At 39.9% G+C, this 27100-nt stretch overlaps 1 protein-coding gene across 1 annotated transcript in view; it reads left to right on the top strand.

The window, feature by feature from the left end:
- Positions 1-770: 770 nt before the first annotated feature.
- PINX1 (PIN2/TERF1 interacting, telomerase inhibitor 1) overlaps positions 771-27100 on the top strand; it is a 143763-nt gene continuing 117433 nt past the window's right edge. Inside the window, exons 1-5 of the mRNA XM_006864425.1 lie at positions 771-829; positions 7988-8097; positions 10404-10496; positions 12713-12791; positions 23950-24042. Coding sequence (XP_006864487.1) covers positions 811-829; positions 7988-8097; positions 10404-10496; positions 12713-12791; positions 23950-24042 — 394 coding nt within the window. The 5' untranslated portion in view covers positions 771-810. The remainder of the gene's footprint in view (positions 830-7987; positions 8098-10403; positions 10497-12712; positions 12792-23949; positions 24043-27100) is intronic.

A 27100-nucleotide genomic window follows, 5' to 3' on the forward strand; every position in this document is an offset into this window, starting at 1 on the left:
TCCAGAATTAGTTATCATCTTATCTACCAAATGTGTGGTGCTTTTGTGCATTTGTGTGTATTCATCAGGCAGTGGCAGTGAACTAAAAGAGATAGGACATCTGTGCAAAGTCTTCCCTTCCACTCTAGTTTCTCGAACTTCTTGTATATACCGTTATTAAAATACTGATGACCCTAAGGATGGCCGTTTACATATTTATTTTTCCCAGTGATTGCACGCTCGTTGAGGACAAAATATAGGTCTTATTTCCAATAAGCTCCGTGTTGGTATTTGTTTACAGATTTATTTTTTTTCCATTAGACTGTGTATTCCTTGAAGGAAGAATTTACATCATATTTTCAATAAGCGCTGTGCTTGGAATTTAGTAATGATGAATTAAGGACTAAGATTATTAATTAATACTTAATGAAGCAGCACTGCCACTTACTCTGAGAAAAACACTCATATGAGCTTCAGTTATATCAGATCAATATGCGTATTTGCTCAAGTAAATGAAAGAACACTCCTCTCTTTAGCCGCGTTCGGCACTCAGCCTACGCTGAGTTTTGCCGTCGTCCTCCTTTCCCACAGTTCCTTCTCTTACGTGATCGTCCAATCCCAACCCTAGTCAGTTCGCGCCCCGCCTACTCGTCACCACGTAATTACGAGTGGGTCGCACATTACTGACGTCACTAACAAGTGCGGCTCCACCACCTTCCTACCCATGCTGTCTGCTTGACTGCGGTCTCCAACGATTCTCCCTTCGCCCGGGAGTGGAGTTTGTAGCTGTCATCCTGGTCGGGAGGCCTGCGGCGTGACAGACTCTCCAAGATGTCAATGCTGGCTGAGCGTGAGTGTTGGACCTGGGACCCGAATAGGGCACGAGGGTGAAGATTCCAGGGTGAGGCGACCGGCTGGACTGTGAGACAGGGAGCGCGGTCGCTGGCACTTAGAGGGGCAGAGGTTGCAGCCCTGTGGTTGAGGGCTAGGGAAGTCCAGCAGTGCTCGCCCTGCCTCAGAGATTTTTCAGTGTCAGCCTTCTCCGAAAGTTAACTAGCAGTATGCTTGTGGAAGACTACGCGTTCCCTCGGTTCTCTGGGTCCTCACACTGACCTAGAGGTGCGAGCAGTGTGTTCAAATGGCAGTTAGGACAAAGGGTCCGAACTCATGAGAACCTGGACTGTTTTGTTAACTTCTCTGGACGTAAGTTTTCTCAGGTTGACAGAGGAACTTGGTCTAGAAGGGTCTCTGGACCTTACATCTTTCTTTTGATGTAAGTGAAATCCCATTTTTGAGAATACGTTGAACTCAGAAAAAGGAAGAAGTCCCTGGGAGGTGCAAATGATGAACAATTGGCGGACAAAGAAAAGCCAAGGGGTTAAAAACATCAAACACAGGAAGTTAGCCTTTTTCTGGGGGTATGGGGGCGGGGGCTAATGAATAATTCAAAGTAAGGCTGTAGTTATTATAATTTTGATGTTATTGAAGTTTTTAACTGTTTTCCATGATAAGACTGTTGACTTCAATTCTCCATCCTGCCTCAGTTTGTCTTTGACATTTACTCTCACTTTACGTATTGTTGTTGTTTTGTTGTTAAGTACCGTGGAGTAGGTTCCAACTCATAGTGACCCTGTTCAGGCTTTCCAAGCCTGTAAATCTTTACGGGATCACAAAGCCTCATCTTTCTCCCGCAGAACGGCTGGTAGTTTCAAACTTAAGACCTTAAGGTTGGCAGCCCGATTGGTAACCATTTCGCTACCAGAGCTCTTTATTGACGTTTATTAATTCCTCCTCTGAATGAAACCTGTAGCTAAGCTTTCGTGCCACCAGATGGCAGTCATGCTATTGTCATGAAAAGTTGGGCCATAACTTTTTGGAAGGTGTGTAGTGATCATTAAACTGAAGCAGCTTTTGTAAAAGACCATCAGCAACTGCAGAGGAATTTGGTGAAGCAAATGCTGCCAACATTATATTATCTAGGAGAATGGACAGATAGGAGCGCAAAGTGAAAAGGAGAAGGAGTTTACAGGGGGCAGAAATTGAGATTCAGAGTAATGTAATTACCCAACAAGGAGCTCTGGTAGCGTAGTGGTTACGAATCGGGCTGCTAACTTCATGGTTAACAGTTCAAAACTACCAGCTGTTCTGCGGGAGAAAGATGCGGCTTTCTGCTCCCGTAAAGATTGACAGCCTCGGAAACACTGTACAGGGTCGTCGCTATGAGTCGGAACCGACTGACTCCACAGCACATCACAGTAACACAACATAATTACCCAGCATCATGCAGTTAGAAACTGGCAACATTTACCTAGTTATGTCTTAGGAGTCCTGCCTTGGTGTGTACAGTAAGCTCCGGACTGCTATCCACAAGGTCTGCCATTCAAACCCACCAGCCATTCCTTGGAAACCCTATGTAGGCTCACTATGAGGCGAAACCAACTCAGTGAAACCTAACAACGTCTATTATATTTACCTTCTTTTTAAATACCAATGTTTTATTATTATTTTCAAATTGGCACTCATAGGAAGGAGTATGTTTTAGACAGTGACTCTTTAGGCTCTATTTCTTAATCTGCAAAAATGAACAATTAAACCTAGTGCATAGATCACAAAATCTCTTCTGGTTTTAATATTCTTTGATGTAAACTCAATTCAGTTTGCATTTGGGAGCACTGGCCCTGGCTCTGCTATTCATTTGGTTTGTTTCCACGAACAGTTTCTGTGGAAGTATGAAGTGGTATACAACTAAAAAACTCTAGGAATTCAAATTGCATAATTACAAGATACTGTTTTCACGTATCCCTTTTCCCTATTAGTTTAAATTTGAATTTGTAAAATTCAAAGTAAAATAAAATGTTTTGTGTTTTTTAAAAATATGAAGGTGAGTTGAAAATTATCAGCACTTCAGTTACTGGTGATGTGACATGGATTCATCATTCACACTCTACCTGAGAGTAAGCAGCAGAGTATGGAATGGAAGCATCCTCAGTCACTGACCAAGAAAAAGTTCAAAAATCAATTATCAGCTGGAAAATTGATGCTTTCAGTTTTCTGAGATTCTGAAGGGCCAGTATTGGAACACTATCAGAAGAAAGGTTCAACAATCAACAGTGCTCATTACAGTGAGAATCTTACTGAAGAGCTGAAGGCTAAACTTCAGGTTAAATGCAGAGAACTGTTATCCAAGGATGTTGTGATATTGCATGACATTGCACGTCCATACATCTCTGCCTACATTGTTGACACTCTGCAAAAACTCAGTTTTGAGGTGTTAAAGCATCCTCCCTATAGTCCTGATCTTTCTGCATCCGACTTTCACCTGTTTGGCCCTCTGAAAGCAGCCCTTCAAGAACGAAGTTCAGGAGAGTTGGTAAAGGAAGGCTGGTGATGATAAACACAGGGAGGAAGTGGGATACATGAAGTTACATCGAGGGAATTACAATCATTGAGATGAAATAAAGTTCTTGATTTATTGAATGTAAGACTGATGATCTGTTCTATAAAACTTTACTCAATTCACAATAAAAAAGTTTGTTTGTTTTTTTTTTGAATGAAAAAAATGCTAAAATGTCACTGAGATGAATTAGTGGAAAAATTTGTTGGTCTCACTACTACTATGAAAGACAGCCCTTCGTGGGGAATTTTTTTTAAATCTACTGTTTGCTAATTCAGAACAGTTGTTGTTGTTAAGTGCCGTTGAGTCGATTCCGACCCATAGTGACACTGTATAGGGTTTCCAAGGAGCGACTGGAGACCTTGAACCACTGACCTTGCAGTTCAAACAACTTTGTAGTCTGATGCATTAGCCCACAGTGCAGACCTAGCTCTGAGGGGGAAAAAACAAGAAGGAGAAGCTGACTCCTGGCATAAGCCCTGTGGTATTAGGCATGAAATGAGTGGAAAGTCTCTTGTAGTTGTTGTCCGGGGAGGAGCCTATTGGAGTTTCACCATTAGAACCCTGACAAGAGAATCATTTACATTAGATCTCCAATGGCAAGAGACTTCTTGCTAGAGAATGGTTAAATGCATTATCTGTAGAATTTATGCAGATTCATAATGCTACCTTTAGACTCAACACTACTGGGGATCTCCTAGACCACTCCAGGTCAGTTCAGTGATTCACTAGGAGGACTCCCAACTATGATATAAATAGTTAAAAAAAAAGCAGAACAAAATCAAAGGGAAAAGGTACATGGAGCAGGAGAAAAACAGGCACAAGTTACTAGATTCCTCTTTCAGGGGAGTCACACATTGTTGTTGTTAAGTGCTGTTGAGTTGGTCCCAATTCATAGCAACCCTATATAGGGTTTCTGAGAAGTGGCTGGTGAGTTTGAACACCAAGCTTTTAGTTTAAACCGACGTTGCAGTTGAGTACTTATTCTACAGCGCTATACCAGGACTTCGGAGTTACACATAGACAGCTACAAATATCCTGGTTGCCATCGAGTCAATTATGGCTCACAGCAACCCCAGGTGTTACTCCATAGGATTTTCTTGACTAATCTTTACTATACAGGGTTGCTATGGGTGGGAACCGACTCGATGGCATTTAACAACAACAATCTTAACGGAAGCAGTTTGCCAGACCTTTCTCCCATGATGCTGCTGCATGGGTTCCAACTGCTAACCTTTAGATTAGCATTTGAGTGCAGATCATTTATGCCACCCTGGGACCATGGAGTCACTGAGGACATGTTTAATTTTCCTAGCAATGAGACATGACATATATGAAATGTTTCTAACTGGAGAAGCTCATCAGAGACTCAGTCACTAGGGCTTTTATTGGAAGCTGATCACATAGGTAGCCTCTGCTGAGCATATACCAACATTCCAGGCTTATAGAAGGAAAGTAAGTACTCAGCATAAACCATATTGTTTGTACAGACTGACATAGTGAGCCACTCTCATTACTCTGGCAATGGTGAGAACCCTCCTGGAATTCAAGGTAGCAGACACCAGCCAAGAGTCAACCTTATGAGCAGGCCAGCTCTGTTAGCCCTTTTCTACACTCAGATATAACCAAGCTGATGTCTGAGCACCGAACATACTGTGGAACAGGAATAACAATGGCCGTTTAAAAGATGATTCAATTAGAACGAATAATTTGTTTTTGCCAGGATTTTCTGGATCTGGAATTTTCTGTAGCACTAGAGCATGGTGCTGTAGAATAAACACTTGATCACAAGGTCAGTTTGAACCACAAGATTGGCAGTTCAAGCTCACCAGCTGCTCCTCAGAAACCCTATACAGGGTCACTGTGAGTTGAAACCAACTCTACGATGGTACATAACAACAAAAACAGAGCCAGGAAATGTTTCAGGGAATTAGGAATCTGTTCAACACAGCAAACCTATTCTGCCCTTTAAGAGGGTATGCATATTTACATATTAAAGATTCTAGGAAGTCTTTCTGTATGATCAAATTTTGTTTAACCCAATGTAGCTTTTATTTTCATGGACAGCCCCCCACCCTTCCCTTTCTTTCTAATATCCTCGTTTGGGAAAAACTGCTTTTACCACGTTGGTTGAGGATACTTGACTTTTTCCTGGGGAAGAGGAACTGACCTCGGATATCCAGTCTGTTGTGTAAGCATTGTAGTCTATTGTATATAAATATTTACAATTTTGAACTGTATGCAATTTTTATTGTAGAGGGTGGGTTCAGTCATTCTAAAAAATGTCTCTTCAAGGAATAGTAACAAGGAAGCTGCAAGCCACCGCATAGCATGGATGAACCTTGAGGACATTATGTTGAGTGAAATAATTCAGTCACAAAAGGAGAAATACTGCATAGGACCACTACTGTAAAAGACAAGGAAAAAGAACCCATACCAAAGGGGGGGGCCGTGGCGGGATTCTTTGCTGGTTACCGGGATTTGGACGGTGGGGTGAGGGGAGGGACGGGAAGGTGGAACACAGGGTAGGGAATAGACATAGGATAGCTTGGGTGCTAGGGAGGGGGTCAGTACACAAGAAGGGGAGGGGAATGGAAGAACAAGGTGGATGGGAAAATAATTAGGCAGGTTTACTACATGGACTAAGTGGGACAGAGGTAAATAATGATGTATGCACAACCTTGGAACAACAGAACTCTGTGATACAGGGATTGAGGCAGGGCTGGAATGGGTAAAAGGGGGGAAATAATCTTAAGATGCTTGGCTGTCTTTTGAATCTTGGTTTCCCTGGCACACCATTATAAACTAGACATTTAAGGGGGTAAGAGAGCTATAGCCAGAAATATGACCATAGAAAGCTTGTAAGTCCGTCTTCTGCCTATAACTAATTGGAATACCTAAAATGAGGCTACAGTGTGCCCAATGAAGTAGGCTTCCTGCGGAGCCTCTGCATTAAATAAGACCATAGGTGGAATCCTGAACCCCATCCAGAATCTTCAGAGGTGGGAAATTTCCACTTGAAAGGACAAGCAGACCAGCCTGGAGTGACTAGAATAACAAGTTACTTCTTGAAAGAAAGACCAACAGGAAAAATACAAAACAATAATAGTAGTGCAACTGATTACTACAAGAACAAGCAAGTTGCTAGCCCAGGAGACATCAAGGCAAGTGGTCAGGTCCCCTCAGGGCAAACCCCCTTCCAAGACTAAGACTCTTTTTGGTGACCATGTTCATCACTGATAAGGGGAAGTGAGGGAAAAACAGCAATGAAGCTGCAAGCTAAGCCCTACAATGTTTAATAGACTCCTGTGAACCTGGGTGGAGACCTGGTTGGCCAGCAGTGTAGCAAGACCTGGGGATTCCTGGACCCAGAGTCAGTGACATAGCTACAGAGGACTAGAGTGGAGAGTAAAACATCCAGCTGATAAGAAGAGAGGGCATATGCACAAGAACACCCCCACTTGCAGATAATACCCACTTGACCTGACTTCAATGACTGGATAACCAGAGCTCAACTAGAAGAAGAAAGAAGAGGAAAAAAAAAGTAATCTGATACAGTTGGATGAACTTGACCTAACCTATGGATGCAGTAGCTCAAAAGAGGGAACAAATCTTTACAGCAAGGATCATTCCCACCCTCTCCATACACAGAGTAGACAGGGATAGGCAACTTGAACATTGGCTACCCAAAATGGGGAGGGTCGGGGGGGGCACTACAAAGGGTAGAAGTAACTGGCTTACAAGCTTTCAAGAGGAAGCCTAGCTCCATAGGGTGCGGAGGAAGGTAGACTCTCCACTGAGTAGTCTTTCTGGGTGGGGCTGATGAAAGGAAATGGGAATAGGTCTCTTGTGATATAATAGTGAATAATTGTTATCAGGACTGACTGTGAGGGTTGGAAATGTAAAGGTTGACATTTTGTAGCAAAAGGAGGGGCGTGATTGACTTTGCAGTCCAGTAGCGGAGGTCCCTGGGACCATCAAGGGAGAAGAGCAGAGTGCGAGACCCTACCCAGAGAAACAGTGATGCCAGAGATGGAGGCAGAGATGATGACATGGAGAGATGGAGTGGCTGGGAACTCTAGACCCAGAGAGGGAGAGGGGCTATGTGCTTGCAGCGTATACCCTTTGGTTGGTTGATGATACATGGAGGGGATTGTAACCATGGCAATGAAACGATATATGATAGGATGAATGTAAAGCTAATGTTCTTCCATGGAAACTATCACATAATTCACAATAAAACATTTTTTAAAAAAAATGTCTCTTCAAAGAATGCTGGCAAATACTGCTATATAGAAACATGAACTCTGGACATACTGCAGTAACCAGCCTCACATATGAAATACTGCTTGTTGTTGTTAAGTGCTTTCAAGTCTGTTCTGACTCACAGCAACCTTGTATACCCTGTATAGGGTTTCCAAAGAGCAGCTGGTGGGTTTGAGCTGCTGACTTTGTGGTTCACAGTCTAAGGCTGATCCTATAGCACCAAACCAGGAGTTCAGGTTTAATGTAGGTATTATGTACATATATTTGTGTGTATATATATACACACACACACACACACATTTCCAAATTTGAAGGATAAGGCACTAATGATGTACTTTTCATTTATAGGTCGGCGAAAGCAGAAGTGGGCTGTGGACCCAAGAAATACAGCATGGAGTAATGATGATTCCAAGTTTGGCCAGAGGATGCTGGAGAAGATGGGGTGGTCTAAAGGAAAGGTATTTTGTGGAAAAGCAAAAGAAATCTAAGCTATGCAAATAGATTATAAATCAGGAGAATAGATCCTTCTTAGGAATCTGGGAGATATTTATGTTTTGGATCAATCAATGATTTTGGAGAAGTAACTTAAATGTTGTGACCTTGTTGTTAAGTGCCATTGAGTTGATTCTGACTATTAGTGACCCTGTATAGGGTTTCCAAGGAGCAGCTGGTGGGTTTGAACTGCCAACCTTGTGGTTCTCAGTCCAGTGCTGATTTTACAGCGCCATACCAAGAGTCCTTATGATGATAACATTAGAATTCTCTTTTTATCATTTAATTTTCCATGACTATCATGGGCCATTAAGTCCGTTCCAACTCACAGACCCTGTATAGAGTTCCCCAAACTATTGTGGGAGCTGAAAGCCTCATCTTTCTCTCTGGGAATGACTGGTGGCTTGAACCACCAGTGTTGCAGTCAAACTTCTGTTGCAGTCTAGTGCTTATCCTCTAGAGACACTATGCTCCCACATATCTTAAATTGGTTCTCCATGGAATTATATTTAGCCATCAGTGTGTTTAATATCAAGTGTTTTCATATTTCTAAAAGTAATATTTTATTCACTTATATAGGAGAATGTTTTCTCCTTTTTGTCACCTCCCATTATTTTTTACTCCATTAGGGCTTCTATGTAAAGGAGCTCTGGTAGCGTAGTGGTTACGAATCGGGCTGCGAACCTTAAGGTCAGTAGTTCGAAACTACCAGCCGCTCCGCGGGAGAAAGATGAGGCTTTCTACTCCCGTAAAGATTTATACCCTCGGAAACCCTGTACAGGGTCGCTATGGGTCGGAACCGACTCGACGGCACTTAACAACAACAACAACAACAACAAGGGCTTTTATTTATATATATTTCTACACTTAAATAGTTCTTGTCAAAGTCTTTCATGATCTTGTTACCAAATCTAATGGATCTTTTTTTGCTTTCACATTCCTTAATCCCATAGCAACTTTGGACAATATTACTTCTCCTTTCATGAAATTCTTCTGTCTTGACTTCCACAATACTACCTCCTGTTCTGCTTTTTCCTTATATCTCACCAGGCTACTCAGAAATGTACTGCTTGCTCTTGAGCTTTGGAGTTCATCAGGGCTCAGCCCCAGGTACTTGTTCTAAGCTCAGTCATCCCCAAACCATGATTTTGAATTATCATCTAAAGTGTGAGAACTGTTATTTTTCTTTATCTATCCCGGATCTGCCCTCAGCTGCAGATTTGTAAATTTAACAGCCTACTTGACATTTTTTATTTGAGTAACCATTTGGAGTTAACTATTTTTATTACAAAACTCTTGATCATTCTAACGCTGGTCTTTCCCAGGTTTTCTCCATTTTAAGCAGATCACATCCTATCTAACCAGTAACTCAAGCCAGAAACTTGGGAGTCATGTTTGGCTTTCCCACTTCTCTTTCTTCCCACATCCTGTCACTATTCCTTTCTATTCAGGACACAGCTGCCATCCAGCCACTGTGTCACTTGCTATGATCACTGCAACAACCTCTCAACTGCCTTATTTCCTTCTGTTCCTCCTTTGGGTACGTTCCTCCATTGATCACGTACTGTACAACAACCAGAATGATATTTTAGAACACATAAATTGGATCATATTATTCCTTTACTTAAAATTTCATTCATTTCCCATTGTTTTTTTTTTAAATAAAATCCAATTCCTACTGTAACTTCCAGACCCTGTGAGGTCTTGTTCCCTTCATATCTAATTTTCATTTCATTCACTTTGCTATAGCTTTTAGGTTCTCCAGTACAACAAACTCCCATTTTAGGATCATTGCATTTGGTATTTCTTTTACCTGGAACACCTTACAAATGAGTGCTAATTGAAACAGGAGATGAAATAATCAAACTCTTCTCGCCCACCCACCCCCACCCCCCACCCCAGGATTGTTGTTTGTTTTATAAAAGTATTTCATGGAAAGAGCCACAGAGTCTTAATACTTTCGATGGGCTTCTAGTAGTTAAGCGAGAATCCTCTTAACTTCTGAGCATCTGAAAGAGGCATATTCTACTTAGGGCTTATGTAGTCCTTAAATTTACCCTAGAGTTGAACAATGCAATCCATTACCTTGGTATTATAGAGCATATTGCCTTATAAGAATCCATTAGATTCTATTCACCTTAAGGGCTAGGATAGTGCTTCACTCCTTGATGCCTTGTAGTCAGTTGAATAGCTGCTGAAGGAAGGAAGAAAGAAGTTGTCTCTCTTTGTTCATGATAAAAATGTTAACTTGGTTGGTATTTGTTCTTTACAGGGTTTAGGAGCTCAGGAGCAAGGAGCCACAGACCATATTAAAGTTCAAGTTAAAAATAACAACTTAGGACTTGGAGCTACAATCAATAATGAAGTGAGCAACAGTGTCTTTAGGATGTTTTCATTGCATAATTGACTTCAGTTTTGTAAATATAGAAGTTACAATCAAATCTAGTTGATTAATTTTTATTGTTCAAACATATATTTTTTTAGAAAACAAAAGAATCCTGAACTAAGCTGGTTCTTCATAATGTAACATGTTTTCATCTTATCTTATATAGTCTTTAAGGGATCCTTTATTTGCTGATGCCTAGTTTTATTGCTAAACTTTATAAACATGAATTTTATTTTTATAGAAATATTTATTTTTGAATAGAAAATTTCAAACTTTACCTGTGTTCTAATATTAGATTACGTATTAAAAGTTGGTAGCTTTTAGTTTCAGAAATACCACATGAAAGTAGCATCTCACTACTACAGTAGTTGGATTTATTCACATTTCCTCTTAAGCATTTGATGCAGTAAATAAAAATTAATGACCTACCATACATACCATTTTCAGGATTTTTGTTCAACTTCGAAAGTGTCTAAACTGAAAGCTTTGTTCTTAAATTTTTGTAGCCAATGGAATAATACAAAATCTGGATAATTACCTTGTTTTTGTAAACTGAATTGTTTTCATCAATTTAGTAGCTCTGAGTAAAGGATTGGGGCAGCTAAACATTTCTGGGCTAATAGCTAAAATTTTAAGTCACTAAAATGTATGTGGTGTTGTAGGGTAAGCACTGAACTGTGAACCACAAAGTTGTTGGTTCAAACCCACCAGCTTCTCAAAAGCCCTGTACAGGATCACTGTGAGTTGTAATTGACTCAACAGCACTTAGTAACACAACAAAGAAATAACTTCTATAAAGTTGAATTTGATTATAGTTATCAAGAAATAGATATATAAATGTTGTTTTATGAAGGGAAGCATTGCTCAGTAACCTCATCCGTATTCCTAAACCATAAGCATTCTTAGCTCTGGTAGCGTAGTGGTTACGAATCGGGCTGCGAACCTTAAGGTCAGCGGTTCGAAACTACCAGCCGCTCCGTGGGAGAAAGATGAGGCTTTCTACTCCCGTTAAGATTTACACCCTCAGAAACCCTGTACAGGGTCGTTATGGGTCGGAACCTACTCGTTGGCACTTAACAACAACAACAATATAAACTACTTGATGTCTTGGTGTTCTCACTGATTTGTACTCATACTGTGGAGCTTATTAGCTAACTACCTTACAAGTAGGTACTGAATGATGCAGGGAACTTGGAGTCACCACTCTTCTCTCTTCACAGTATTGTTTGCTAAAGTGGGGCCCTTGCAAACAAATACAATTAGGTCAAATAAGTTAAGCTCTAATGAGCAAAGTAAAACCTATAAACCAAACCCATTGCCAACGAAAGCCCCCTCATGCTCTTGTCCTTTGAATCACCTTACTTTACCAAATAATGCATGTTATATAAGCGTGTGTTTGTTTTGTTTTGTAAGCCATGCAACCCCTTGTGTATTAATATGTTTGCTTTGTGTGTTTTTATACATGTGCATATTTATTTATGTGGGCACCTGATGTGTGGAAATATGGTACATAATTTCCCTTAGGAAAAAACTAGTAATTTTATTTTTCTTTATTTTAATATTTAGCATGCAGATTACCTGTTGGTTATTTGACTATAATTTGACTATCGATTGTTTATTCATATTTGAAATCAGAACTCAGAGAGTCCTTTACTTAATATTCTCATTTACTTACTTACTGACAGCTATGAATTTCATTCTGACTTATAATAATCCCACAGGACAGAAAAGAACCATAGGGTTCTACATAGGAACAGATAGCCTCATCTTTCTCCCTCAGAGCAACTTTGTGGTTTGCAGCTCAGTGCTTAACTCACTGTACCACCAGGAGCCCTTCAAAAATTGTTGTTGCTGTTAAGTGCTATCGAGTTGGTTCTGACTCATAGCAAACATGCGTAGGGGTTTCCCAGGAGTGACTGGTGAGGCTTGAACTGCTGACCTTGTGGTTCAAACTGACCTTGTAGTCCAGTGCATTATCCTGCAGCACCACAGCAGGACTCCTTAAAAAATATTCCTGTGGATAAATTGCATTTCAAGTTTGTATTATTTTTTCCACTGAAATTTATAAAATAACATTTTTGGTGAAACACTTAAAATTTTACATTAGCTACTATATTTCCCTGATTCCAAAGTATATCTTATTTCAGTCAACGTAGGTAAAATGCAGGATTTCTTCTAATACTTGTTATTTTCAGGACAACTGGATTGCTCATCAAGATGATTTTAACCAGCTTCTGGCTGAACTGAACACTTGCCATGGCCAAGAAACAACAGGTAGGAAGAGCCTTTACTTTGTTATCCATTTGGCTTGTAGAAGACATAACATTTAAGTTTAAAATGCTTGTTTTTAATAACTATTTATTATCAGCATCATGTATGTTTGAAATTCAGTTGACTGAAGCTATTGTCGTGAACCATCCAGTTAGTTCTGACTTCGAGTGCCTCTATATAGGATTTGTGAGAGCAGCTAGTGAGTTTGAATTGCCAACCTTGTTAGCAGTCCAGTGCGTATCCTACAGAGCCATACCAGGACTCCTTGAAGCTATTACAATTATTAATTTCTGTGTACATTTTAATGGTGTTTCCCCTTGATTATACCTTTAGTCAGAAAAAGGCAAACATGTTTTAGTTTGAGAATAGCAAGACAAATTCAGTTTACACTTTAAATGATAAAGTGATTTTTCCCAGAATACTTGAGTTTGACTAAAATGACGTTTTAAAAATACAAAGCAAAAATAGCAAGTAGAGACATACAATAGCAGTCATTGAAGGTTTAATAAAAAAACAATCTTTTCTGTGTTGGTTCTCCCTAGTGAAATCTCTTTTACCTTTTCATTCATGTTTAGAGGTATAGATTGTTCAGGTACAGTAAAAGTTTACACAAGGAGCTCAGTACTACAAATAGTACTCTCAAGCTTAGGAAATGAAACAACTGAGCGTTGAGCCTTCTGTGGTAAATGGGCAGGAAGATTGTGCTGTTAGACGAGTGCATGGGCAAGGATGGTATACTGTTCTCCTCAGACCTGTTAACCTTGATTATGGTTTTAGAGCAAAAGGGCAGTGGTTTTCTCACATGCTTGTTTAGAATTTGAGGGTGTCATTTCAATTAGTTCTGGCTGGATATTTATGAAGAAGTCTAGAGCTATTACCTTTTCTGCAAACACCTTTTTTTTTCTTTAAGTTTTTATTGTGGATTGAGTGAAAGTTTACAGGGCAGATCATTAGTTTTACATTCAACAAATCATACAACTTGTTTCATCACAATGATTCCAATCCCCTCCGTGTACCATCAGTTAACAGTATTTCTCTCTATTCACTTAAGCTCTTTTTTTTTTTTTTTTTTTTTTAAATACTCAGGCATATATAATTATTTATACCACCAAAGGATTCTGCAAGTCTGCCTCCTGGCCACTGTCTCTTAGACCCTTTCTTCCCATGAATCTAGAGTCCTCAGCCGCTCCCCCTCTCCATGTCCCCATCTATGCCCCTGTCTCTGGTGTCGCTGCTTCTCTGGATAAGGTCCTGCATTCCACTTGTGCTCTTCTCCCTTGATGGCCCTAGGGTCCTTTGCTTCTGGACTGTAAGATTAACTGCTTCCCCATTTTTGTTATGAAACTCCTACCTTTACAATTGTGACAGTCGCAATTAGTCATGGTAACAATTACTCAGTATTGAATCATAAGAATCTTATCACCATCTCTTTTAACCAGACCCATCTAGACAAGATAAAAACTATTCAGTGGGGACTTTTTCTTCCCCCACACAATCTTAAACTAAACTCCCTTTTGAAACCTTGTAAGTCAGTCATTTCGTGCCTTTATCGCCCCATCATTTTAGTTTGGTGTTAAGTGCCGTTGAGTCAATTCTGACCCATAGCGACCCTGTATAGGGTTTCCAAGGAGCAGCTGGTGAGCTTGAACCACCGACCTTGCAGTTCCAACTACTGTGCAGTCTGATGCATTAGCCCACAGCGCCACACCAATGTCTAAATTGCCCATCCCTATCTACCCTGTGAACAGAGGGAATAGCACTGATACTTGATGTGAAGACGCCTTCCCTCTCTGTTGGTATTTAGAGTTACTGCCTCCATAAGTATAGCTCAGGTTCATCAAATTGTAGCAATTTACCCTTGTTTCCATTATAATAAATTTTTTTTTTTTAATCTTCCTCTGGTAGCGTAGTGGTTACGAATCGGGCTGCGAACCTTAAGGTCAGAGGTTTGAAACTACCAGCCGCTCCGCGGGAGAAAGATGAGGCTTTCTACTCCCGTAAAGATTTACACCCTCGGAAACCCTGTACAGGGTCACTATGGGTCGGAACCGACTCGACGGCACTTAACAACAACAACAACAACAGTCTTCCTCTAGTTGAGTTCTGATTATCAAGCCATCAAAGCTAGGTCAAATGGGTACTATCTGATAGTTTGGATGTTCTTGTGCATCTTTCCTCACTTCATATCAGCTGGCTGCTTCACTCTCAGCCCTAGCCCTCTGTGGCTATGTCCTTGTCCATGGGCTCAGGTGTCCCCAGGTCTCAACACACTTTGGACCAACCAGCCCTTCCTCCTCTCTCTCATCTCCAGGTCAATGGGAGTGTATGAACCATGGTTGAACTCAGCCCATTTTTTCATTGCTGCCTTTCTCTCTCTTCCACTCACCAGTAAGCCAATGTGGTCTCCAGCAAGCTTACATGTCTGCTCATGGGTTCCCTTTGAGTTTCAGTGTTGGACGGGGGGGATTATCCTGAAGGAACTTGATTGCTTGCCTAGATGGCTTCCTGGTGAACAGCTTGCTTATTCTTGTAGTAGCCATTCATGCTGACATTTTTGTTTTGGGTTTTTCCTGCTGATCTTTCTTTGAAGATGTATCTTCTGTTGCTCTAGCTATTCCAGGCTGGTCTGCTTATCCTTTCCTTTCTAGTGGGAATAGCCCATCTCAGAAGCTTCTGAATGGCATTTAGGATTCCACCTAAGTGCCTATATTCTGCAAAGGCTTTGCAAGAGGCCTATTTCACTGGGAAAGTTCTAGAATCCCTTTTAGGTATTCCATTCAGTTATAGGCTGAAGACGGGCTTACAGGTTTTCTGTAATCATGTTTCCCAACATTCCTTTCTATCCCACTCAAGTGTCTATTTTACAATAGTAGGCAAGGGAAACCAATATTCAGAAGATTGTCAAGCATCTTAGTGCTATTTTCTCTCTTCAAACTATGCCTAGATCCCTGTATCACAGAGCCCTATTGTTCCAAGGTTGAGCATGCATGACTATTTACCTCTGTCCCACTTAGGACATGCAAACCTGTCTCAGTGTTTTCCCCTATCTACCTTATTCTTCCACCTCCTTCCCCTCTTGTATTGCCCTCCCTAACTCCTGTGTGTCTGTCCTTACACTGTGCTTTACTGTCGCCTCCCTCCACCTCTCCCCTGAACCCCCAACCCCACCGTTGTGGTTATCTTATATTTCATTAACTTTTCCCCTTCATTTAAGAGACAGTCTGTTTTATCCTTAATCTTCCTGACCTTCTCATTACCTGGATCTCTGTTCCTACGTGTTTACCTTCTTTCACATTGTAATTGTTTTGATCATAGACTGATCTCCCATATCCTCTGAATTTGTTCTTTTAGTTTTAGTCTGTTCTTGACTCTTCCATTTTTTGATTGCGTTCTGGGTGATGCTGCCACGTACATCAACCATCAGTCTCTGTTTGTTGTCTCTTATGGTTGGTTTTCAGTCCACAGAACACCCCTTAGGATGTTTTTCATTGTAGGGTTGGCTTTGACAAAATCCCTTAGCTTCCGTTTATCCTGGAATGTTTTGATTACACCATTGTATTTGATTGACAGCTTTGCTTGGTAGATGATTCTTGGTTTACCTTTTTTCTTTCAGGGTTTTATGTGTGTCTCCCCATTGCCTTCTTGCCTGAGTGGTTTCTGTTGAGAGATCTGAGCTTAATCTGATTTGCTTGTCTTTGTATGTTACACTTCTCTTTTCCATAGCTGCTTTCAGGATTCTGTCCTTATCTTTAATTTTGGAGAGCTTGATTGTTATATGTCTTGGTGATTTTCTGTTAGGGTATATCCTTCCTGGGGTTCATTTAGCTTCTTGAATGTTTATCTTTTCACTTTTCAGGATGCTAGAGAAATTTTCTTCCAGAAGTTCTTCAACTATCTCTTCTGTGGACTTGTGTGATTCTTCCTGTTCCAGAATGTCGATAAGTCATAGGTTATTCCTCTTCATGTTGTCCAATATGAATCTTAGGCCTTCTTCAGATTTTTTTATCCTTTTTTCTGCTTGTTCATCTGTCTTAGTAGTATTGAGAGATTATCTTCTAGCTCACTAGTTCTGGCTTCCATCTCTTCAATTCTGCTCTTTTGCCCTTTCACTGTATTGTCCATTTCTGATCGTCTATTAATCATTTGGACCTCTTTTTGTAGGCTTTGAATTGTTTCCAATGCTGTATCTGTCTTATTTGATTGTTTCTGTAGCAGTTTCCTGACTTCTTCCTTATTTTTCTCAACTCCATTGTATAGTGTTTTGATACATTTTATAATCATTTTTCTGAATTCCTTCTCAGGCATTTCCAAAGCCTGCCCTCCTTCCAGTATAGTGTGTAGGTCTACCTCCAGCTCATTTGTATCAGTCACTTTATCTCGTTTCTGGACATGTGCTGATATGGTCGTCTCTTTCTGTTTTTTGGGCATGTTCAGTAGTTAGCTGTGGCCTTAATACTTAGATGGGTGTGTGTTTGGGTATTTTTTATGCTTTCTGATTGCCTACAGGTAGATGTGATCAGGCGACTGGCTTCCCTTTTCACTCTTCATTCTGAAAATTTCAAGATGCCACTCTTGGTCGTTGTGACGTAACTCAGGATTTAATTTTTGGCCTGTTTCCTTTTTTGTCTCCCTGTCCCACTCCACAACACCTGTTCAGGCCTTTTTCCTAGTGATAAACAGTTCACTAGGCCGGCTGTTAAATTCAGGGCTGTCTGTGGCTGTTTTGTGCTTCCGTTGGTTTTAAGTGGAAACTGTCTCTTTTAATTTCAAGGAGATCTGTGCGCATGTGTAATTGAACCCTCCGGGGGTAGGAGTGGGGTGTCTACTTTCTCAGGCCCCACCTCTAGTCACCTGAATGGAGGTGCGCAGACAGCAAGAAACCAGTGAACAGATACAAAAACAAAGAAAATCCACACTTTTATCTCTGTGGCTCGGTCAGACGTTAATGGCTGCTCTGATCCTTCCTCCGTTTGGTCTCGCCCAAGATGGTGGCTCAGGGAGCAGCTGAGCACCTTGGATTAGAAAGCGCTGAATTTTTTGCTTCTGCTACAAATTCTACTGGCTCTAAGCCTTCCAACCTTCTAAATAGTCCTTTATATGTGGTTCATCCCCTGAGCCTGCTTGGTTTGATACTCTGTGTTGTTGCTGATGGAGCTCCTTACTGCACATTACCTGATCCGCCATCTTGTTTGTTCTCTGTGCAAACACTTTCAGAAGGATTTTTTTTTTTTTTTTTTTTTTTGGTTGTATTCCCTGTCCACATTGTTTTTTGTTAAATTGAAAAAGAAAGAAATTTTTGTAATGAAATAAAAAATTAGACTTGAGTTAGGTATTTATTGAGCTGTGTGCTAGGTACCAAGTTAGATTTGATTGTGTGAAGATGCTTCTGCTGGGGAAGTAGCTGGCAGGTTATGCTGGTAATTAACTGGTGAAATCACAATGCAGATGCAGCTTCAGGAAGGTGTATTACAGTACTTTAGACATGAGCCTAAATGCATGAAGGGGGATGATACTATCCTTGGATGTTCCCTGACCAAACTGGAGTTTCTGGTGGAATGTATGACTAGGGAAGCTTTGTTTATTCATGGGACAACTACTAGAAATAACCTAGCAGTTCTATGTGTGGTCCTAAAATGGTTTGGATGTTTCTAATACTTATCCAATAAATAAAGGAAATGTCCCCCATTGTACGTTGCACCAGGGCTAGTGGAATAGTAATAGAATAGTAATTTGTTAGCAAAAAATAATGACAACAACAACAAAAAATATAATGTAAGTTATTGATTGGACTATAAAAAGAAAAATAATTATAAACTGGATTTCATAAAATTTAAATTGTTTATTCTTCAAAATGACACTAGTAAAAAAGTGAATGTGTTTGTCAAGATTGAAAGGAAATATAATAAATACAAGGGGGGTGCTTCAAAAAATTCACAAAAAAAATGGAATGAAAATATAATGGAATTTTCCGATGAACTGTTTTTTTTTTTTTTAAATATTTTATTGTGAATTATGTAATAGTTTACATGGGAGAACATTAGTTTTACATTCATCCTATCTTATATTGTTACATTGCCATGGTTACAGTCTCCTCCATGCATCATCAACCTACAAAAGGGTATACACTACAAGCCTGCCCCCTAGTCGTCAGCACACAGCCCCTCTCCCTCTCTGTGTCTAAAGTCCCCAGCTGCTCCATCTCTCCACATCATTGTCTCTGCCTCCATCTTAGGCATCACTGCTACTCTGGGTAGGGTCCCGCTCTCCACTCTTCTCCCTTCATGGTCCCAGGAACCTCCACTCCTAGGCTGAAAAGTTAATCACTCCTCTCCTTGCTACAAAACGTCTACCTTTACATTTCCAACACTCACAATCAGTCCTGATAACAAGTATTCACTATTCTATCACAAGAGACCTATCTGCATTTCATTTCATCAGACCCGCCGAGACAGGTTGTATACTACTCAGTAGAGATTCTACCCTCCTTCATGCCCTCTGGATCTAGGTTCCCTCTTGAAAGCTTATAAGCCAGTCACTTCTTGCCTTTGTAGCCTCCCCCATTTTGGGTAGCCAATGTCCAAGTTGCCCATCCCTGTCTACTCTGTGTATGGAGGGGGTGGGAATGATCCTTGCTGTAAGGATTTGTTCCCTCTTTTGAGCTACCGCATCCATAGGTATAGGTCAAGTTCATCAAATTGTGTCAGATTACTTTTTTTCCTCTTCTTTTTTCTTCTAGTTGAGCTCTGTTCATCTAGTCATTGAAGCCAGGTCATGTGGGTATTATCTGCAAGTGTGGGTGTTCTTATGCATATGCCCCTTTTCTTATCATCTGCGTGCTTCACTCTCCACTCTAGTCATCTGTGGCTATGTCACTAACTCTGGGCCCGAGAGTCCCCAGGTCTTGCCACACTGCTGGGCAACCAGGTCTCCACCTGGGTTCATAGATGTCTATTGGACATTGTAGGGCTTAGCTTGCAGCTTCATTGTTGTTTTTTCCTCATTTCCCCTTATTGGTGACGACCATGGTCACTAATCAGAGTGTGTATTCCCATTGAGTCTTAGTCTTGGAAGGGGTTTACACTGATGTGACCCGACTACTTGCCTTGGTGTCTCCTGGGCAAGCAACTTGCTTGTTCTTGTTGTAACAGTCGGTCTGCCTATATTGTTTTGTATTTTTCCTGTCGGTCTTTCTTTCAAGAAGTATCTTCTGTTCTTCTAGCTGTTCCAGGCTGGCCTGCCCATCCTTTCAAGTGGAAATTTCCCAGCTCTGAAGATCTGGATGTGGTTCAGGCTTCCACCTATAGTCTTATGTAATGCAGAGGCTCCGCAGGAAGCCTCCTTCACTGAGCACGTTGTAGCCCCATTTTAGGTGTTCCAATCAGTTATAGGCAGAAGATGGACTTACAAGCTTTCTATGGTGATGTTTCTGGTTATTCCTTTCTCTCCCTCTCCAGTGTCTTATTTTATAATATAATGCAAGGAAAACCAAGATTCAAAAGACAGTCAAGCATCTTAACATTATTTCCCCCCTTTTCCACATTCCAGCCATGTCTCAATCTCTGTATCCCAGATCCCTGTTGTTCCAAGGTTGTGCATACATCATTCTTTACCTCTGTCCCACTTAGCCCATGCAAACCTGCCTAATTGTTCTCCCATCTGCTTTGTTCTTCCATTCTTCCATTGCCCCCCTCCCCAGCACCCAAACTATCCTATGTCTATTCTCTGCCCTGTGTGGAGCCTTGTTTTTTGCTAGTGTTTTCAGTGCTGCTTGGACTTCTTCCTTCAGTGCCATCAATTCTTGATCATATGCTAACTCTTGAAATGTTTGAACATCAACCATTTCTTTTTGGTACAGTGACTCTGTGTTCTTTTGATACTTTCTTTATCATTCAGTATTTTGCCCATAGAATCTTTCAATATTGGAACCTAAGGCTTGAATTTTATCCTCAGTTCTTTCAGCTTGAAAAATGGTGAGTGTGTTCTTCCCTTTTGGTTTTCTAACTCCAGGTCTTTACACATTTCATTATAATAATTTGACTTTGTTGTCTCGAGCTGCTCTTTGAAGTTTTCTGTTCAGCAGTTTTGCTTTCTCCTTTCTTCCTTTCATTTTTGTGGCACTGTTGGATAGGCACTAGACTGCTAATGCAAAAGTCATCGGTTCAAACCTATTAGCCACTTCTTGGAAACCTATACAGGGTTGCTGTGATGGCAACAAGCTCTTAATAATAACAAGAGCAAGTTTCAGAGTCTCTTCTAACATCCATTTTGGTATTTTCTTTGTCTGTGGTCTTCAATCATTAGTGTCTAATGTATCAAATCTTGAGATGGTCTCTAAATTCAGGTAGGATATATTCAAGATCATATTTTGGTTTTCTTGAACTTGTTTTCATTTTCTTCAGCTTCATTCTGAACTTGCATATGAGCAATTGGTGGTCTATTCCACAGTCAACCCCCGACCTGTGTTAGCTGATGTTATTAAGTTTCTCCACTGTGTCTTACACAGATGAAGTCAGTTTGATTTAGGTGTATTCCATCTGGTGAGGTCCAAGTCTACAGTCACCTTTTATAGCGTTTGAAAAAGATATTTGCAATGAATAAGTTGTTGGTCTTCCAGAAGTCTATAATGCAATCTCCAGCATCATTTCTATTACCAATGCCATATTTTCCAACTACTGTTCCTTCCTCTTTGTTTCCAACCTTTGCATTCAATTGCCAGTAATTATCAGTGCACCTTGATTGCCTGTTTGGTCCATTTTGAACTGCACAAGTTGATAGAATTCTTCAATTTCATCATCACTGGCTTTAATGGTTGGTGTGGAAATTTGAGTAATGATGGTATTAATTGGTCTTCGTTGTAGGCTTGTGGATATTATCCTATCACAGAGAGCGTTGTATGTCAGGACAGATTTTGAAATGTTCTTTTTGATGATGAACGCAACTTCATTTCTCTTGAATTTGCTGTTCCTGGCATAGTAAACCATATGATTGTCTGATTCAAAATGGCTAATACCTGTCCAGTTAAGCTCACTAATGCCTAGGATGTTGATCTTTATTTATTCCATTTCATCCACTTCCAATTTTCCTAGATTCAAACTTCATACATTTCATGTTCTAATTAGTAATGGATGCATGCAAGATGTTTCTCCACAAGTTGAGTTGTGCCCCATCAGCAAATGAAAGTCTCAAGAGGAGGCAACTCTTCCTGGTCATATTTTGAGTGCCTTCCAACATAATCTTCCAACACTATGTTTGACAATATTCTGCTGTCCTGGTAACATAATGGTTAAACATTGAGCTGCTAACCACAAGGTTAGCAGTTCAAATCTACCAGCCATTCTCCACAGGAAATAGATGAAGCTTTGTGCTCATCTTAAATATATACAGCCTTGGAAACCCTATTCAGGGTTGCCGTGAGTTGGAACTGACTTGACAGCACACTATCATGACCAAAAGGAGCTCTAGTAGCGTAGTGGTTACGAATTGGGCTGCGAACCTTAAGGTCAGCGGTTCGAAACTACCAGCTGCTCCATGGGAGAAAGATGAGGCTTTCTACTCCTGTAAAGATTCACACCCTCAGGAACCCTGTACAGGGTCGCTATGGGTCAGAACCAACTCGACGGCACTTAACAACAACAACAGTCACTACCAAGCATGATGTTTTCATTTTCCAGTACTATATCTGACAATGTTGTACTAGAATTCATAAAGGTTTCAGTGGTTAAACACTAAAGAAGTAGCCTGCCAATCCTTCCTAGTCTGTCTTTGTCTGTAAGCTTCATTGAAACCTGTGCACCATGAGTGACCCTGCTGGTATTTAAAATACCAGTGGCATAGTTTTCATCATCACAGCAACTTACAACCTACCACAGTACAACAAACTGACAGACAAATGGTGGCAAATGTATATTTGCTGTTAAGCACCGTCAAGTAAGTTCTGACTCATAGTAATCCTGTATGGGATTTCTGAGGAGCAAGTTGGTAGGCTTGAACTGCCAACCTTGTGGTTAGCAGTCCAGTGCGTATCCTACAGTGCCACACCAAGACTCTGGAAAATGTATATTGTTTGTTGTTAAGTGCCATTGAGTTGGTTCCTTTATAATTTTGTTAATTTATCTTATGCTTAAAAATTTTTTTCTTACTGATAAATAATTATTAAAACAGTAAAAAAAAATTAGAAATACATTTCTTAATAAGATGGAGTGTTGATTAAAGGAGGCTTTCCTGATGCCAGTACTCTGGCTTGTCCTTGGGCTATGGTAAGAGGAGAGTTGTGTCTTTATTTTATAAAGTGGGAGGATGACATTTGTGAAAGGAGAATCCAATTGATGCATCACTGAAACTCAGCTTGGTATTAGAAAATAGTGTGGAAAAGTAGATGGAATTTGGTGTCAACTTGATGGTAACTAGCAACAGCACATTACTGTTAACAGACAACAGATTTTGTTCACCATTTTCTTTTGAACTGTGATTCCTTTGTAGGTCTATATCTGTAATATTGTTCTGTGCAATTTTATCACATGCAGATTCATGTAATCACCACCATCAAGCTATAGAATTGTTCCATCACCCCAAAAGAACTGCTTCATAGACCTTTTGTATTCACACCTACCTCACACCCCTCTACTTCTCAATATCATACAATCATCCCTCCCTCCTTATAATCCATTCATCTGTTCTCCCTCTCTATAGTTTTGTCATTTTGAGACTGCTGTAAAAGTGGAATTATATAGGACTGTAGCCTTTCAAATTGCCTTTTTTCCCCATTAAGCATAATGCCTTTGATGTCCCTTAAGGTTGTTGCATGTATCAGTAATCCATCTCTTTATATTACAGAGTAATATTCCATTGTTCTTCTCTTTATCCACTGAAGGACAGTCAGGTTGTTTCTAGTATATTGCTATTATGAAGAAAGTTTCTATGAATATTTGTGAATAGGTTTTTTTGTAAGCACAAGTTTTTGTTTCTCTCTCTCGAGACTATAAATTTCTTGTCTGATCTATACTGTACAGATTAAGAAAAATCTTCCTGATCACTTGATTAGAGGTTAATAATAAGTGCTAAGACTCCTAGAAGTTTTATTTAAATAAGACCATCTCACTATAAAAGACTAATTGAGATTGGATTAAATAGACTTTAATGTAATGCTTTGTGTCTCTTTTAGACTCCTCAGACAACAAAGAGAAGAAATCATTTAGTCTTGAAGAAAAGTCCAAAATTTCAAAAAACCGTGTTCATTATATGAAATTTACAAAGGGTAAGGTTTAACATTTAAATGTTGTTGTTGAAATATGCATGTTCTTACTGAGTTTTTAAAGCTTTTTTTAGCTGGTCATCAGCACTGACTTCCAGTTTTATGACAAAGCTGGGAAGTATGCACAGCCTAATTAAATTGACCTAGAGCAGTGCTGAATTATCAACATTTATAGAGCTTCACCTGGGGATCACTTGCAGCGTCAGATTCATTGTTTGTGAGACATGGCCTGTGATTAAGTGTTGGACTACATAAAAATCCTATGGCAAAGTTGGCAATGAAAGTCAACTTGCTAATTTGAGGTTGAAAGGGACTACATTCTCTAGGTAGGTAAGAAAAAAATTCAAGAGAAGAAAAAAAAATGCTCAACATTTTTATTTACATTCCTCTGTTATTCATAGTGTAACATTGATGTTGACTAGCTCCTCATGTACCAATTTAAAGAATTGACATTAACGTCACCAATATGATAACTATTACCACTGGGTTGGCCCTTGTATTAATTCATACAATTTCTCCATATATTGGAGGATTTACTTAGTTGTTTATGTTTGAGAAAACATGTTTGAGAACTGGGTGTAAATCCAATCTTTATCCCTGCCTCCCTTTCTCTTCCCAATATACAGACAGCCCCTGGCTTAGCAATGCCCCACTTACCTACAATCTGTAGTTATCACCCACTCTCTAAATCCCACTGTATTGAAATGTCAAGTTCTGTACAGTGGGTTATAATAACACAGGTTAGTATAAATAACATTATAATAACATTTGATGGGAAATTCACATCAAAACATTATTATTATAATTTTTTATGTTTAAGATGTTTTGGTATAACTGGAAGTGTTTAATGTTTTGCATAGAAAGATACGTTATATACTGTATACAAAAACAGATGTTTGACTGACTGACATTAGATATGAACTGTACCTAACTTATGATTCATGTACACATTCAATTTAAAGGCGCGTGTGGTTGATTGTATGTTGTGCAGTTGGTTCTGACTCATAGGGACCCTGTATAGGGTTTCCAAGGCTGTAAATCTTTACAGAAGCAGAAAGCCTCATCTTTCTCTCATGGAACGGCTGGTAGTTTCGAACTGCTGACCTTGAGGTTAACATCCTGACCACTACACTACACTACCAGAGTTCCTTTAAAGATGCATTTGTTGTTTTATTGTTAAGTGCTTTCAAGTCAGTTCTGACTCATAGTAGTGGCTCTATGTAGGATTTCCAAGAAGCCTCTGGTGAGTTTGAACCGCCAACCTTGCAATTCAAACCCACCGTGTGGTCAGGGCTCCAAAGACACATTGAGGAACAATTGTTGCTGAACTTGGGGTCAGCCTGTATAACCATCTATGGGTGCATTTGCTCTGTTTGACCACTAGATGGTGGTCTTGCATTGCTAAGAAAGAAACAACTACCCCCAATCAACTACCCAATTGTTTTCCCTTAGAACTGTATCTTCAATTAAGTCTGCTTTCCATCCACTAAAACCTATTTATTGCATAATATATTTAAAGTGTAATATTGTGATAAGTATGCTGTGATACCTGATGAACATTTGATGGTTCTTCTATGGGAGATAGGATGTATAAACAGACCTTGGAGAGACTGCAATTTCAGACTGTCTCAATACAGTGAATATCACAATAAAGAAAGTCACACAAAATTTTTGGTTTCCCAGTGTTTATAAGAGTTATGTTTACAGTATCTTAAATCTATTGAGGGTACAATTGCTTTATGAAAAAGTTTGAATTATTTTGAGAATTACCAAACTGTGACACAGAAACACAAAGTGAGCACTTTGTTGGGAAAAAGGTACAAATAGACTTGCTCATTGCAGGGTTGCCACAAACCTTCCATTTTTAAAAAGCACAGTATCTGCAAAGCATTATAAAATGAGGTATGCCTGTACATTTGGACCTCAATATTCTTGGAATGGAGTTCTGGTGTGACATGATAGAATAAGCACTGGACCTCAAGGTCAGTTTGAACTGCAAAGTCAGGAGTTCAAACCCACCAGCCACTTCTTGGAATCCCTATACAGTGTTGCTATCAGGTGAAACCAACTTCACAGCATTTAACAACAACAGCGGTCTTGGAAAAGCACAGCTTTTAAACATATTTTGACAACATAATTGAAGATTTCCTAACTCTTGGTATCTACCTGAATAGTAGTAGGAACTGGAACTCCCTTTGTTGTAACTGATAATGGTTTAAGTGTAAGGCAGTGGCAGGGCAGAATAACTTCTGGAATATATGCAAGAAGAAGAAATGGTGCCTCACCCCCCCACACACACACACACACACTCCCACCCCACTTCCCTTTCCCAACATGTTTGCTCTATATGGCTCTTTTATGTCATTCTCTTCATCTTTCTGTCAGATTATTGTTGTTGTTAAGTGCCATCAAGTCGGTTCTGACTAACAACAACCCTTTATAGGGTTTCTGAAGAGTCGCTGGTGATTTTGAACTGCCAGCCTTGCAGTTCAAACAGCTTTTCAGTCTGGTGCATTAATCCACAGCACTCCCTCAAACGTCCCCCCTTTTTTCATTGGGCCCTATAGAAATAAATAGATATAAGCAAAGGGGAGCAGATTAATGAAATTAAGAGGGCCTGTACCTTGGTAAGGAAGCCTTTTATGCTTTCACTGTTACAAATAGAATCTTCTAATTTTCCTTGAGTATCTCATCTCACTCTATTTTAAATTCTTTTGATTTACAGAAATGAATAATTTCTTGTACAAGGCCAATGACTTTTCATTGCAAATAATTTTGTTCAACAATATAAATGGTGACTATGGGCCTCACCAGCAGGAATACAAAGGAATTGAATTGTTAAGAGATAAGGAACCCTGGTGATGCTATAGGATAAGCATAAACTGCTAACTGCAAGGTCGGCAGTTAAAACCCACCAGCTGGTCCACGGGAGAAATATGAGACTTTCTGCTCCCATAAAGATTCATAGCCTCAGGAAGCCTATATGTGATAGCTATTATGAGTCAGAATTGACTCAAGAGCAGTTGGTTTTGTTTTGGTTGGTGGAAAGAGATGATGGAAA

This window comes from Chrysochloris asiatica, unplaced genomic scaffold (genome assembly GCF_000296735.1).
Source record: "Chrysochloris asiatica unplaced genomic scaffold, ChrAsi1.0 scaffold00064, whole genome shotgun sequence".
Classification (NCBI taxonomy): Eukaryota; Metazoa; Chordata; class Mammalia; order Afrosoricida; family Chrysochloridae; genus Chrysochloris; species Chrysochloris asiatica.